The 16,391-nt window shown below is 42.0% G+C and overlaps 1 protein-coding gene across 1 annotated transcript in view; it reads left to right on the top strand.

The window, feature by feature from the left end:
• The window catches only part of hsf5 (heat shock transcription factor family member 5), a 66,088-nt gene extending 59,941 nt beyond the window's left edge, over nt 1-6,147 (top strand). The window contains exons 8-9 of the mRNA XM_068007887.1: nt 3,601-4,146; nt 6,115-6,147. Coding sequence (XP_067863988.1) covers nt 3,601-4,146; nt 6,115-6,147 — 579 coding nt within the window. The remainder of the gene's footprint in view (nt 1-3,600; nt 4,147-6,114) is intronic.
• Nucleotides 6,148-16,391: the final 10,244 nt, after the last annotated feature.

Below are 16,391 nucleotides of genomic sequence, written 5' to 3'. Positions count from 1 at the left end.
AAGTATATATCCAACTCCCTTTTGAAAGTTACTATTGAATCAGCTTCCACCACCCTTTCAGGCAATGCATTCCACATCATAACAATTCGTTGCGCAAAAAAAATGTCTCCTCATTTCCCCACTGGTTCCTTTGATATTATCTTAAATCTGTGTCCTCTGGTTACCGACCCTCCCGCCAGTGAAAACAGTTTCTCCCTATTTACTCTATCGAAACCTCTCATAATTTTGAACACCTCTAGTAAATCTCCTCTTAACCTCTGTTCTAAAGAGAATAATCCCAGCTTCTCTAGTCTCTCCACATAACTGAAGTCCCTCATCCCTGGTAACATTCTGGTAAATCTCCTAAAGTGTGGTGCCAAGATTTGGACATAATACTCCAGCTGAGGCCTAACCAGTGATTTATAAATGTTTAGCATAATTTCCTTGCTTTTGTACTCTGTGCCTTTATTTATAAAGCCAAGGATCCCATTTTTTTTTAGCAGCTTTAGCCGTATGTCCTGCCACCTTCAAAGATTTATGTATGTGAACCCTCAGTCCTCCCTGTTCCTGCATCCCCATTAAAATTGTACCATTTAGTTTATATTGCTGGGTTATTATCCATGGGAGGCCTTGTCACCCACAAGCCATACATTGACATGATGTTCTTCCCTGATGAGGTCAGAGAGGACCGAATTAGGAACATAGGAGAAGGAGCAGGCCATTCAGTCCATCGAGCCTGTTCTGTCATTCAAAGCTGGGTGGGACTGTGCTCAGCTGGTTCTATTCTTATCTATCAAGTCGTAGCCAGAGAATCACCTGCAATGACTTCTGTTCCCGCTCCCGCACCATTACCTCTTGAGTCCCCAGGGATCTATCCTTGGCCCCCTCCTATTTCTCATCTACATGCTGCCCCTCGACGACATCATCTGAAAACACAGTGTCAGGTTCCACATGTACGCTGATAACGCCCAGCTCTACCTCACCACCACCTCCCTCAACCCCTTCACTGTCTCTAATTTGTCACATTGCTTGTCCAACATCCAGTACTGGATGATCAAAAATTTCCTCCAACTAAATATTGGGACGACCGAAGCCATTGTCTTCAGTCCCCACCATAAATTCTGTTCCCTAGCCACAGACTCCATTCCCCTCCCTAGCCACTGTCTGAGGCTGAACCAGACCGTTCACAACCTTGGCGTCCTATTTGGCCCTGAGATGAGCTTCCAACCACATATCCGCTCCATCACCAAGACCGCCTACTTCCACCTCCGTTACATCACCCGTCTTCGCCCCTGCCTCAGCTCATCTGCTGCTGAAACCCTCATCCATGCCTTTGTTACGTCTAGACTTGACTATTCCAGTGTTCTCCTGGCATTTTCCACCCTCCATAAATTTGAGCTCATCCAAAACTTTGCCGCCTGTGTCCTAACTTGCACCAAGACCCATTCTCCCATCACCCCTGCGCTCACTAACCTACATTGGCTCTCGGTCCGTGAACACCTTGATTTTAAAATTCTCATCCTTGTTTTCAAATCCCCCCATGGCCTCGCCCCTCATTATCTCTGTAACCTACCTCAGCCCTACAACGTTGCATGATCTCTGAGCTCCTCCAATTCTTGCCCCTTACGCATCCCCGATTTTAATCACTCCACCATTGGTTGCCGTGCCTTCAGCTGCTTACGCCCTAAGCTCTGGAATTCCTTCCCTAAACCTCTCCATCTCTCTCTCCTCCTTTAAGATGCTCCTTAAAACCTACCTCTTTGACCAAGCTTTTGGTCACCTGTCCTAATATCTCCTTATGTGGCTCGGTGTCAAATTTTGGTTGTTAACACTCCTGTGATGTGCCTTGGGATGTTGTACTACGTTAAGGGCTCTATATAAATGCAAGCTGGTGTTGTTGTTGAGGTCATTGTTGATTTGTACCTCAACTCCATTTCCTATCTTTCTTAGGTCCAAAGTGGATGACCTCACACTTGCCCACGTTGAACTCCATTTGCAATAGTTTTGCCCACACACTTAATCTGTCTATAAGAAAGAAAGACTTGCATTTATATAGCCCCTATCACCTTCATAGAGAGAAGTATGGGCAAAAAAGTTTGACTGCAGGTCCTCGTGAAGTAGGTGGCAGAGCTGCCCTATTACCTTTTTGGTGAATTACACTCTTCTTATACAAAGCTCCTCACTAAGGTCCTTACATGACCTGTGTTGCCTGTGTATTCTATGGGAGGGGTAATATCTGGTGGAGTCCATCCTCCTAAAATGCTGCTGGACTCTTCTTTGCTCCGTTCTGTGAATGTGATCCTGATCCTCCTCCTTCCGATTCTCCTCCTCCCGATCTTCCTCCTCCCTGTAGGTGAGGGGTCAGGCATGATAATTTCCCAGTGGTCTCACTGTCAGAAGCAAGTCCAGATCTATGTAAGTACAATGCCACACAATCGCTGCAAAAAGTTGTTCCCAACTGCAGAAATCACTATTAAAACTCTCCATATTCTTCAGACTCAGAAATTCTACTTGCAGCTGTCTCAGCTGATTTGCCAACCATATCATTTTCAGTCTAACTCACTCCAAGTTCCTTGCGAGTGTAAAAGCAGGAAACTCAGAGCTACGGCATCACTGGCCTTTGTGATAATAAATTTAAAAGGAGCTCCCTTGGCACTCGGTGGGTAGATTGAAGGAAGGATCAAAAAAAATGAGAGGGAATTTGGAGAGGGGAGAAAGAAAATCGAATTAGGAGTGGAAAACCAGTGGACATAGCTTCCGCCTCATTTTGCTGCCAAAACAAAATCATTTGCCCCAATTAAATGCTGAAATTACACCAAAAATGGCATGGAAATTCTAGGTCATTCTGTTTAACAAAAAACACACACAGCCTTTCATTTTACCTGAATAAAGATTTTGAATTTTGTCTTCTAGCTTTACTTCAAATAATTTTTGTAAAGTTTTGAGCAGAAGCTGCTAGAAACTAAAGAAAAATATTCTATCGGTGCAAATGGCTGAATGGTGTTGTTATATCTAGGGAAATTAGGTATATTGCTTATGCTCAGACCACATAATCCAAATTCAGCTCACAGACTCGTAGCTCTGGGCAAAAATATCAAATCCTGGCTTTTGGGAGAGGGTGAAGCCTTGATGTAAAAATATTAATGAAGGCATTAAAAAATAATTGAATTGATAAATTCAATCATGTTATTGTGAACTATACATTTTTTATTTTGTTTAAACCCTTATTTGGACATTAGAAATTTCAGCTGTTGAGGGGGAAAAAAGGACAATGAAAAGAAATTTAGAAAGCATTTTGAGCGATATGTGGGAACTCAGTGGACAGATTGCTCAATCGCAGGGTGACAAATTTACATAGTCAAAATGTGGACACAGGAATTTCTGATGGGAAAAGTTGACACAAAACTTGACAAAAGGGTGACAACAGGAAGTCAAGTTGTGCAGACAGGAAATGTACAAAGATGTAAGATATATATAGATAGATAGAAAGAGAGAGAGAAAATACATACATAGGTAGATGAGAAAATTCTGCAGTTTTTTAAAGAAATATGGAAACAGTGTTTTGGTGCCAAATTTATACTGAAATACAGACTTAGAAATTTCAACTTTCTTGCTCTTCAGAATGCTGCCATGCAGTCTTCATACCCTGTTGATGTTCTACACAGCAATGCAGCAGCCTGGCACTGCACTGCGACAGATGAATCCAAAAAGTCTGAAGTTAACTTGGAAACTGTCTTTCAGATAGTGGATGAATTAAGGGCATCTCCAAAACTTCAACTGGTGAAAATGGATGCCGTAGAGAATCCAACACAAATGCAACAATCGCAGGCCACCCAGCAGGCCCCCAGCACTGCAACATTTACTGACAATGCAGCAGCCAACGTCCAGTCTATGGAAATTGAATCTCTCACTTCTACAGTCTCAGAGATTAAGTCATTTGTGGTAGCAGCAGACCAGCCACTTACCTGTTCACTGCCTGCAGCTGCTGACAGTGTGCACTCAGCTACCTCACAGCCATCTGAGAGTACAACCACTGTTAGCATTGTACCAGAGTCAGTACTTCCTGAGCAGTGCCCACCACAAGGAGAAGTGCACAAGCTGTGTCACAATACATCTCTCCATCCTATAGTGTTTGTTGAGGATGGACCAGAATCCAACTCTGAAAGAGTAAGTTATAATATAAGCATATATTTCTATCCGGTACATGAAATAAGTCATATGCTGTGAAAAAATGAGCAGATTTGAAAATGTTTAGCAGCAGTTGATAATCTAATGAGTTAACATTCTTACAATAGTAAACTATGTCATCTCAAGGAGACTTCATGAGAAAGCCACATACGCAATAGTATTTCCTACCATGCGTTAATATTGTGCTTCATTTTTGAAGAGATATACTTGTATAAATTCTGCACATACCAATCTAAAAAAAAATTCCATGCAACATTTCAACAGAAGTTGATAATCACCATTCTTTGGAGCCTGAAAGGACATGACTAAGCTGTCCCTCTTCATCTGTCAGTTTGTTAGTGTGTAATAGTAGCAGATAACATCTTTGACATCTCACAGATCAATGAAATTCAGAAATAATAGATTAACAGAATCAAAAAAGTTAAATTTGATTTCCCTCTCACTTTCTGATCAAAATTAACCGTTTTTTTTATAAAGCTGATTTATGGTTATCGGGGTTACAGTAATTAAGTGGGGAAGAATAGCTAAGAGAGTATCATTGGTTCAAAATACTCCCCCATTTTATAGAGAATAATTAAGATAGAAATTACTATGAGCAATAGTGGATGAACAGTTAATGTGTTTATATGACGTTCTCAGCCCATTGTTTAATAAGGCATGAACCCATTTAAAATAAATGGTTAACACCTCTTAAAATAGCAGGCAGCATTGTCATAAAAGTGTGTTAAGTGTTCATCTACAATTATAGCTAACAATAATTTCTAGCCAAATGAAAAAGAAAAAAAAACTCAAAAAATCTGGAACAAAAATAGAAAATGATAGAAATGCACATGAGCATTGGAAAGCAAAAAAAACAGGCTACTGTTTCAGGTGTATACCCTTCCCCAGAACTGAAAACCTAAAATAATCCAAAACGATTACCTGTCTTTTCTCTTTACAGATGTTAATAGACCTACAATGTAGTTCCAGCATTTTCTGTGTCAGTTAACTATACTCAGGAACCTTAGTAACACAGTAACAATTTCAGGCAGGAGAAGACCTTTGATCCATCTAGCCCATCTATCCACAGTATTCACTTAGTGCATTTCTAATAACCATGCATCCCATTTGTTGACAAGAACCTGTTTAGTCCCTTGTGGAAACCCATTAAGGTTTCTTGTTCCATCACATATCCCAGTAATCTGTTCCACGTACTTATCACTCTTTGTAAAAAAAAGTTCCTCCTTCATTTCCTATTTTCTTTTAATGTCCTTAATTTGTAAATATGACCTCTTGTGCTTAAATTCTGTACATGGCAGAAAAGATTATTTGGATCCAATTTGTTCAAGCCTTTCATAATCTTAAACATTTCTATCATGTCCCCTCAGTTTTCTCTTTTCAAGAGAGAAAAGACCCAGGGCAGTCAATCTTTCCTTATACATCATCTTGTTTGAATATTATTTTTAAAAATTTCAGAGCAGCTGGCAAGCATACAAGGCTGGGCCGTCCTCTCTACTAGGCTGCTCATGATTGTTATAAATTGGATAGCCAGGTGGTGAAGGATAGAATAGTAGAGCCTAGTCTTCAGTTGCTTCCAAGCCTTTATTCACAGAGCTCCACATTACACCCACCCCACACCCCAGATCAGCTCTCTTATAAAGTGTTCCCAATTGATACGTACCACCTGAATACAGTTAGCGCTAATTGATATAAATCACATAGATACAATTAACAGATTCACTTCGCTCTTTTTAAATAAAAAAAATAAACTTTATATATACACACAATACAAACAAAAATTTCAAACATTGAAAACTTCCATACTCTGTACAACCTATACTATTCAAAGCATTACATTGTGAGGACCCCTAATAATTTCTTCATACATGTATTTCTTTTAGTAAAACAATCCAACAATTGATGGCTTGAATTCACCCATTTAATTTTAGAGATTTCCTTTCTCTGCAGCATTTCTTTCAAGCCAGCAAGGTCAATCCGTAATCTTTTCTCACTCACATTTTTCGCAGAGTGTACATTATTCCACAATGAACAATTGTCTACATAACATTCAATGGGTATACTATCTGCAGTACAGGATGCCACTCAAAATATTTGCCAAATAGAATCCCATATCCACTGCATCGGCAAGAGCCAGTATTTCAGCAGCCAGAGTACTTTTACCAGCCCTTTTTATTTTCTTAGCTTCCCAAGCTAAAGGACAACATTTCCCGTGCTCACCCATAAGAAACACAATGAAACCAGCTGCACGAGACTACCCATCAGGAAGATTAGCATGTGAAGCATCGCTAAAGATACTAGCTTAATTTTCTTTGGGTCACCTTGGGTAGGAACTTAAGTATGCATTTATCTATATTTAATTTTTTAGCATGTTTTATTTGCCCTTAAAACATTCTCTACTATGGGTTGTTGAAGTACTTAACTCCAACACATCAAAACTAGCATCTGGTCTAGTCTGAGTTCACAACCAGTTCAACCGACCAATCAAGCTTCGTAATTGCTCTGTCTCCTTTAGATATAACATCACCTTTCTGTGATGACCTAGTATGATTCCCTGGGACAGAAGTAACATTCATGAACATGTTGCCAAAAGAGCCAAAACAATTTTTAAGATTACCTTTCCAGCAGTTGGAGAATCCACATGAACATCTGTATCACCCAGTTTCTCTTCAAAACCCCAAGCTACCAACCTCGCTTTAGCCTTACAAGTACCATCTACAAGGACTTTCTCAGTACAAATCTATCTATGCAACAAAGCGTGGTTGACCCTTATCTGTTACCTCAGAATAAGCTCCAAATTCTTTCCAACTATCTAACTCCCGTTTCAATAGAGACTACATCCGTACTTCTAAAATGGCTTGCTCCAGCTATCTTACATGGAATTACCACTCTCAAGTGACTTCAAGGTGTTGTCATCTCCAAACTTGAAACATGTACAACTTTTATATTCCTTAGCCATGCGTCGATCCTCACTACATAGTGAATCAAGATAACATTTTAACCGATCTACCCCACATACAGTTGAAGTACATGCACTAACACCGCACAATAAAGAAATCCGCGACTAATACATTCATCACAGGATTAAAACTCCTTGTGACCAGTATAATCTGAACATGTTCATCATTTTCTTCATCCTCTTCCTCAGAACTACTTTCTTCCTGCGTCATTTCAAAGACCCTGCATCTTCGCTCTGGGCTATTCGCCTCATAATGATACTTAGAGTCACATCTAAAGCATCTACTGATTTTTCCCTGGGCATTTCTGGAATTCCTTTGCCCATTATTACTGTCTCAATTTTGTCTTCTGTTGATATAACTGGATTTGCTGTACCTGCTTTCATCTCCAATCTGGCTGTCTTTAATCCTTCCATCAAATTGACATCTGCATCTGGTCTCTTGAAAATTTTAAAACCTGGTCTGGCACCTGCGTTTAGTATCCAGAACATTTCGAAACCTGGTAACCATCGAATCTTCTATTCTTTGTGTCACAGCAGAAGGCCACATATATTCCATGAAGCTGAAGCGAATGACTGTTTCCCCAGGAATTTTTTTAAGGGAGCACACAATTGATCCAACAGAGCCTCCTTTTCCAAGAACTGGACGCCAGTTAGACCAATTGCCTGTTCATATGAGACACCTTAGCACAATCTAGTAATTTAAACGTTAGTACCGATCCAGGGATTCCCAATTTGAACGTTGTCAACTTTTTGTACAACTTGTTAAAGGCTATGATATACTCTTCCATTGAATGACCGTCCATTGAATGACCATCCATTTTCTGAAACCTATCAAATGCTGACCAGGCCTCATAAGCACTTAACAGGTCATCTTACTTATAGAATTTCTGGATCAAATCTACTAGAAAGGTAAAACCTTCATCATTATCCAAAAGATTTGCATCCATCTCAGAAAATACCTTACTTCTGATTTTACTTCGTTCAGGAAGTGACAACATCAAGGCCATGCCTTGTTTTCTCTTTGGCAGAGTAATAACCCGTGTCCACACATCTATCGCATTCTTCCACTGGTCATACAGTTCAAACTCCAAGAGTATCGGAGGGAAATTGTACCTCGATGATCGTTCCGCGGTTATCTCCCTTCATGCCCTCTTGAAGCTCATCTTGTCAATGGGACCTACCTCCTGCTCTCTTGACCATATCCCACTAAACTGCTGACCACCCAACTTCCCTTCCTGGCCCCTATGCTAACTGATATTGTAAACAGTTCCCTCTTCTCAGGTACTGCCCTTCCCCCTTTCAAATCTGCCATCGTTACCCAGCTCCTCAAAAAATCCACCCTTGTCCTTGCAAACTATTGCCTCCAACCTCTCTTTCCTCTTCAAAGTCTTTGAACATGTTGTTGCCTCCCAAATCTGTGCCCTTTTCCCACAACTCCATGTTTGAACCTCTCCAATCATGTTTCCACTCCTGCCACAGCACTAAAATGGCCCTAATCAAAGTCACGAAAGACAATCTCTGTGACTGTGACTGTGGTTCACTATCCCTCCTCTTCCTTCTTGACCTCTCTGCAGTCTTTGACATGGTTGACCACACAAGCCTCCTCCAATACTTCTCCTCTGTTGTCCAGCTGTGTGGGATTGCCCTTGCCAGCCCCATTCTTACCTATCCAATCGTAGCCAGAGAGACCCCAGAAATGGCTACTATTCCCACCCCCTCACTATTATCTCTGACGTCCCTCAAGAATCTGTCCTTGGCCCTCTACTGTTTCTCATCTACATGCTGCCACTCAGCGACAACATCCAAAGACATGACTTCAGTTTCCACGTGTACGCTGATGACACCCCGCTCTATCTCTCCATGACCTCTATCAACCCCTCCACTGCCTCTGTTATCAGACTGCTTGTCAAACATCCAGTCCTGGATGAGCCACAATTTCCTCCAATAAACATTGGGAAGACCACAGTCATTGTCTTCGGCCCCTGCCAGAAATCCATCCCCTCGCCACTGATTCCAACACCCTCCCTGACCACTGTTATAGGCTGAACCAGACTGTTCACAACTTCAGCATCCTTTTTGACCCTGAGAGGAGCTTCCGTCCCCATATCCTCTCCATCATAAAGATTACCTACTTCCACCTCCGTAACGTTACCTGCCTCTGCCCCTGCCTTGGCTCATCTGCTGCTGAAACCCTGATCCATGCTTTTGTTACGTCCAGACTCAACTATTCCAATGCTCTCCTGGTAAGTCTCCCATCTTCCACCTTCCATAAACTTGAGCTCATCCAAAGCTCTGTTGCTTTTATCCATCAAGTCCTGCTCACCCATCACCTATGTGTTCGCTGAACTGCATTGGCACCCAGTTCATCAATGCTTTGATTTAAAAATTCTCATCCTCATGTTCAAACACCTCCATAACCTGGCCCCTCCCAATCGCTGTAACCTCCTCCAGCCTTACAACTCTCCAAGAACTCTGTGGTCCTCCAACTCTGGCCTCTTGTGCATCTCCTACTCTCTTCACCTCACCATTGGCAGCAGTGCCTTTTTGGCTGTAAGCTCAGGAATGCCCTTCCTAAACCTCTCCACCCCTCTCTCCTCCTTTAAGCACATCTTTAAAACCTTCCTCTTTTACCAAGCTTTCAGTCACCCGTCCTAATATCTTTGGCTCAGTGTCAATTTTGGTCTGATTATACTCTTGTGAAGTGCCTTGGGACATTTTCCTACGTTAAAGGCACTATATAAATACAAGTTATTGTTGTTTTAGCCACATGCACTAATTTAAGTAGAAAACGCCTTACATACACTCACATAATGTATTTACTTAACAGACATCTACCACCATTCAGTATGAAACTTTGCCATCTCTCTTTTTCATCAAAGTTTGGAATTCTGGCATGAATTTAACTGACATAGCACATCTTAGTGCCGCTTCTAAGTTTGTGTCCAATGTACAGTGATTGCTGAGAATGTTGACTCACACAACCAAGTTGAGACATGGAACATAGAACACAACTTGGCAATTCTCAAAACCTGATTATTCGCCCTGAGTCAGGGTATTTTGATACATTTTCAGCAGAGTCGGCCTCAGTCATGTATCCACTGCAGTGACAGCAGATCCATATCTGTCCACAGAAAGCAATTCCACTAATTTCCACGAGTTCCTGATGTTAAAGTAAAATGGATCTTTCATGAAAGGTCAGACTGAAACCATTAAAAATCAGCAAATCCCTTGTCAGATTTTTCCAGCAAATTTCAAAGCTAAGCAGCTTAGTGATCTCTCTGAAAATCATGATCAGCTGCATATTGGAGCAATTTGGGAAGTGAGTAAAATTTTGCTCGTGGAAAAGCTTTGGGGAGTCAGGAGGTGACCCACTCACTGCAGAATACCCAGCCTTCATCCTGCTCTGGTAGCCAAGGCACTTAGGTGGCTGGTCTAGTTGAGTTTCTGGTCAATGTGCCCCCCAAGATGTTGATGGTGGGGAATTCAGCGATGGCAATGCCATTTAATGTCAAGGAGAGGTCACTGGGCTTTGGACTCTCTCTTGTTAGAGATGGTCATTTCCTGGCACTTGTGTGGTGGTGCAAATGTTACTTGCCACTTATCAGGCCAAGCCTGGATGTTGACCAGGTTTTGCTGTATGTGGGCATGGACCACTTCATTATCTGAGGAATTGCCAATGGTGCTGAACACTGTGCAATCATCAGCAAACAGCCCCACTTCTGACCTTATGATGGAGGGAAGGCCATTGATGAAGCAGCTGACGATAATTGGGCCTAGAGCACTGCCCTGAAGAACTCCTGCAGCAATGTCCTGGAGCTGAGATTATTGGCCTCTAACAATCACAACCAACTTACCTCTTTAGTCAGCTGTCCTAATATCTTGGTGTCAATTTTTGTCTTACTATGCTTTCTATATTTTCGTACTATATAAATGCAAGTTGTCATTGCTGTAGCTGTTGCTGCTGCAAGGTCAATATCTTCATCACTTTCCCTATGGAAAGGAGGCATCAGGTGGACAGAGTGCACAGCTTTCACCAGGCTGCAGGGTTTCCTCGAGTGCAAGGCGTCAGACATGGCACCCGTGCGGACACCAGAGCACATCATATCAACCCATGATCTACAAGGGTTTGCATTAAATTAATAATCAGCTGCTTTCTGACCACATGTTAATGGCCATTATCCAGTAAGCAGCGATGGTGATTTTATTATGCAACCCAAATGGTGCCTGCATTTTTGGAAAAGAAACATTGGGGAGAAGGCTCTTAGAAGATTAGAGCTAACCTCTACATCCATGGCGATTGGCTCCACTGTGAAGCCCCTTAACAGCAGAAGAGAGCTGTTTTACATTCGCCAGCTCCACCAGCAAGAAAAGTGTGCTGTTCGGCATTGGTGCAATAAAAGAGTTTGTGCAAAAGGCCAATGGTTGTGTAAAGTGCTTTAAATGAACATTCCAGAGTGTGTAGGAATTCCTAACTTAGGTTTGTACCATGCTTAATGGACCCCACAAGAAATGTGTGCAAAAGTTAGGACCAGACTTACCTTGACCTTCCTCCAGATAACAGGACACTTCTTCCTCTTTTGCAGCCAGGTATGAGGGATCTGGATGACTAGATTAACTTGGTTGTCAACCTATCTCTGTACGCCTCTGCGTTTACTGGAGGTTGGCCAACAACCCCAAATAGGGTCATTCTCTTTAATACACCTGCTGCAATAGGACCTCCAAAATTCTTCAGTATCAAAAGGAACAGCTTTGCTCACATGTCTCTACTGTGCCATTTTGAACAGTTGTTCACTTTCTGCCAACACCACAACTTACCATTTGAAATGTGTAACCCTGTAAGGTGCTACTGCCTCACTGGATTTTATACTCCCCAGTCAAGTGTACTATAGGCCAAGCTCTTTTGGTTACCTTTTCATGTGCCAGTAGCCTATTCAAATTAGGGGAGGGATTCCCATTAGAAAATTCAGTGCAGCCGCCACAATGATCTCCAGGCTTACATGAGCCAGTGCCATGTCAGTTCAACCCCATTTTTGCCATTCTCGACAAATTCAGGCTTTACATTTTTCATTCAACATCCTCAACACACCATTGGGGTTCAGGCAGGCTAATTCTGAAGAAAACATCTCTAATGATGTATTTGATGTTGGTAGGCATTGATGTCAGGTGACATTGGTCGGCGCCAACTAATATGACACCAACCCACTCCTGTACTGCACTGTATAAAAAGTCCCAGCACATGACAAAACATCAAAAGCAAATTACTGTCGATGCTGGAAATCTGAAATAAAAAGAGAAAATGCTGGAAATACTCAGCAAGTCAGGCAGCATCTGTGGAGAAAGAAACAGAGTTAACATTTCGGGTTGATGTCACTTCATCAGAACTTCTGACAAAGGGTCATCGACCTGAAATGTTAGCTCTGTTTCTTTCTCCACAGATGCTACATGACAAAACATGTTGTCTGAAATAATGTTCTCCATTTCTTAGCGCATTCTGTACTTCATGAGTCAGACTTTGAAAAGCAAATTTTCCTTTTCTCATCGAATGGATTAGTTAAAGTAGTTAGTATTTGTGCAGTTTAGAGAGGTTTTTTTAATATTGCCCATCTAGTTTATAGTCCTCATGTTGTATGATTGTTGCCTGTAGTTAGTGCAGACCTAACAACCCTAATTGTGGTACATTGCATTCTGGGATGTCTTCAGTCCGTTGGACGGTGGAAAATATCACAGGCGAAACCACATTTGAACAGGCAAAAAAATCAATTAAATGTATTTACACTTAAGTAATATACAGAAGCAAAGGTAATAGACAAGATTAATAAAAGACATCGATCAAAACTACTTTTTTGCTCATAAACTCACATTTACAACCTCTCAACTGTCATTTGGTCCAACTGCCACAGGAGAAACTCAGTTTGAACAACTTCTCTTAACTCCACTCACTTCCTCCAGACACATATTTACCAACTGTTCACTTTTTGTGTGATCAATCAGTGATTTTGCAGTGCTAGCTATACATCAGCATTTCCTGATGAAAGTTCACTTTTTTTAGTGTCTCCCATAATAAGACTGTTCCAAAAATTGTTTATGTACATGAGCGGACTTCTATCCTCGTACAAAGTTTCGAGCACCTCTGTTATTGCAGGATGAATGGAATTGTGGAACTGCACAACTACAAGTATACATTTTAGCATGTATATAGGCACAGGTCTAGCAGAGTGCAGCTCCAACAACACTCAAGAAGTTCAACACCATCCAGGACAAAGCAGCCCGCTTGATTGGCACCCCATCCACCACCCTAAACATTCACTCCATTCACCAATGGGGCACAGTGGCTGCAGTGTGTACCATCCACAGGATGCACTGCAGCAACGCGCCAAGGCTTCTTCGACAGCACCTCCCAAACTCGCGACCTCTACCATCTAGAAGGACAAGGACAGCAGGCACATGGGAATAACACCACCTGCACGTTCCCCTCCAAGTCACACACCATCCCGACTTGGAAATATATCGCCGTTCCTTCATCGTCACTGGGTCAAAATCCTGGAACTCCCTACCTAACAGGCACTGTGGGAGAACCTTCACCAAACAGACTGCAGCGGTTCAAGAAGGCGGCTCTCCACCTTCTCAAGAGCAATTAGGGATGGGCAATAAATGCTGGCCTTGCCAGCGCCGCCCACATCCCATGAACGAATAAAAAAAAAGAAATGATGGGTTTGAATTTGTAAATAGAAAAAAACTTCTAATACACCCCATAAAAAGGCTACAGGGACTGAAATAATCTTGCGCTGAGATTCTTTCAATACCTATGTTATATAAAGCTAGAACTGAGCTTTTATGCAAAAATTATTTTTTTAAATATGCTAAGAGCTTCAAATTTCCATTAGTGTTCCCCCTCGATTTCATATTTAATAGCTGGGAATAATATCATTGAAACATTGTTCAATGATGTAACACTGGTTACCCCAATACTTTATTGCATTTGAATTAACCTTGTGAACTTGAAAGCAGCATATTTTGTATCTCAATGCAATGTCCCAGCTGACCACAAAATAGAATAGGTTGAAATAGAAACACGAAAACTGGCAAAGCAAAGCAGGCTCCAGCGTCTCAGGAGCCTGGGAGAAGAAAAAAGCAGGTTAGCACCAAGGGTGCAAACTGTCCTGCCAGCACAGTGTTCTAGCAGAGGATCCCCATCTCAAGCACCTTCCCGGTCCGCTCCACCACTGCCCCCATCAAACCACCCCCCCCCCAACCCTGGAAAAGCCAGCACACCCACTCCACATCACCAACTCTTCCTGCCAAAGAGAAAGTAGGAGCTATAGTTAAGGTCAATATTAAGGCCAGAGGGCTACAAAGTGCCTAGCAGAAAGATACGGTACTGTTCCTCGAGCTTGCATTGAGCTTCATTGGAACAGTGCAGAATAAAAGAGGTCAGAGTAGTAGTGAAACGGGGAATTGAAGTGGCAAGCAACAGGGAGCTCATGGTCACACTTACGGACAGAATAAGGGTATTTGGCAAAGAAGTATTTAAATCTGCATTTGGTCTCCCCATTGTAGAAGAGACAGCACTGTAAGCAGCGAATACAATAAACCAGGTTGGAAGGAGTGTTTGAAGTCCTGGACAGTGATGTAAGAGGAGTTAAATGGGCAGGTGATACATTTCCTGTGCTTGCACCGGAAGGTGACAGGGAAAAAAGAGCAGGCGGTAGAGGTGGTGTAACAATGATACAGGATATCATAAAAGGGACATCCCCTTTGGAAAGCAGAGAAAGGAAGGGATGATGTGTTTCATGGTGAGATCATATTGGAGGTGATGGAAGATGATCTGTTGAATGCAGAGGCTGACAGGGTGCAAGGTGAGGACAAGGAGGACCCTAATATGGTTGTGGGAAGGAAGGGTTGAGGACAGATGCACGGGATAGACAGACCTGGTTGCGGGTCCTGTCTATCATAATGAAGGGGTATCTTCGGCTGAGGAAAAAGGAGGACATTTTGGAAACTGATGTGGATGATTACATCATCAGAGAAGATGCAGTGGAGTTAAAGAAACTGGGAGAAAGGAGTGGAGTTCTTACAGGAAGTGGGACGGAAAGAAGTATAACCGAGATAGTTGTGGGAGTCAGTGGGCCTGTAATAGATGTCAGTGGAAAGCCCATCCCAAGAAATAGAGAGAGAGAACAAAAATTATTCATCCTATAAAACACAGCTGTTGTAAAGAAACAGCAATACAATTTTAAAATCTTGACTGCAATTTGAAATTCTGATACTGAATACATTTAACACAACTGTAGGTGTCATCGATACTTTCATCACCCAATGGAATAATAATACACGAGTGAAAAATAATTTTGTGAATTATTACAAAAAGTTTGGATGATGATGCTGACATTTTCAAATTAATTAATCATACTAAGTTCAGAAGGAATATTTACTTTCCATACAGTCAATAGAATGTCTGAACAATAATCAGTTGCAGCCCTTCTTATAGGAAAGCACATCATAACTCACTTGTAATAGTGCTTATGAATGTTGGTCAGTTATATTTGCAAAGGAATGCTTACGACCCATGAGATTTTGACTACATAGTCTGTGTGTTACGTCTTTGATCCTTTTTAAAATAAAGCCAACAAATGATGTCATGGGCTGATTAGATTGGGATCCTACAACTGGCGTAGAACTCTGATTATGCCTGTTTCAGGTGGGTGAGCTGCTTTCCCATTTACAGGCTTACCAGAATATGGCATCAGGCAAGCCTTCAGGTGTCACTGGGGCTGCCCCCCACTCCTGATTTTCAACTCCTGGCTGCCCATTTTTCAGGCGCTAAACAGATGGCCATGAGTTCAATTTCTCCCCAGTGCCTCCCGTTGGATGAGGTGCATACTTCTGTCACCTAGGACAGGAGAGGGTAGTGTGACTTTGTGAGCTGGAGTGATGGAAGATTTGATGTGGGAGAGTGACTATTGAAAACATTAAAAAATTTACTTTGTGCTAGGCGGGACAGTAAGTAGTGCAGATAGAAGCAGAAAGTTGCAAAGGGACATAAGTGTCAGCCGTAGCTTAGTGGTGGCACTCTTGCCTGAGTCAAAAGGTTGTGGGTTCAAGTTCAACTCCAGAGACTTGAGTACAAAATCTATGCTGACACTCCAACGCAGCACTGAGGGAATGCTGCACTGTTGGAGATGCCGTCCTTCGGATGGGACGTTAAACCGAGCCCCCATCTGCCCTCTCAGATGGACATAAAAGTCCCATGACACTATTTCGAAGAACT

Source organism: Heptranchias perlo, chromosome 28, assembly GCF_035084215.1.
Source record: "Heptranchias perlo isolate sHepPer1 chromosome 28, sHepPer1.hap1, whole genome shotgun sequence".
Taxonomy (NCBI): Eukaryota; Metazoa; Chordata; class Chondrichthyes; order Hexanchiformes; family Hexanchidae; genus Heptranchias; species Heptranchias perlo.
This window is presented reverse-complemented; position numbering and strand designations above follow the sequence as displayed.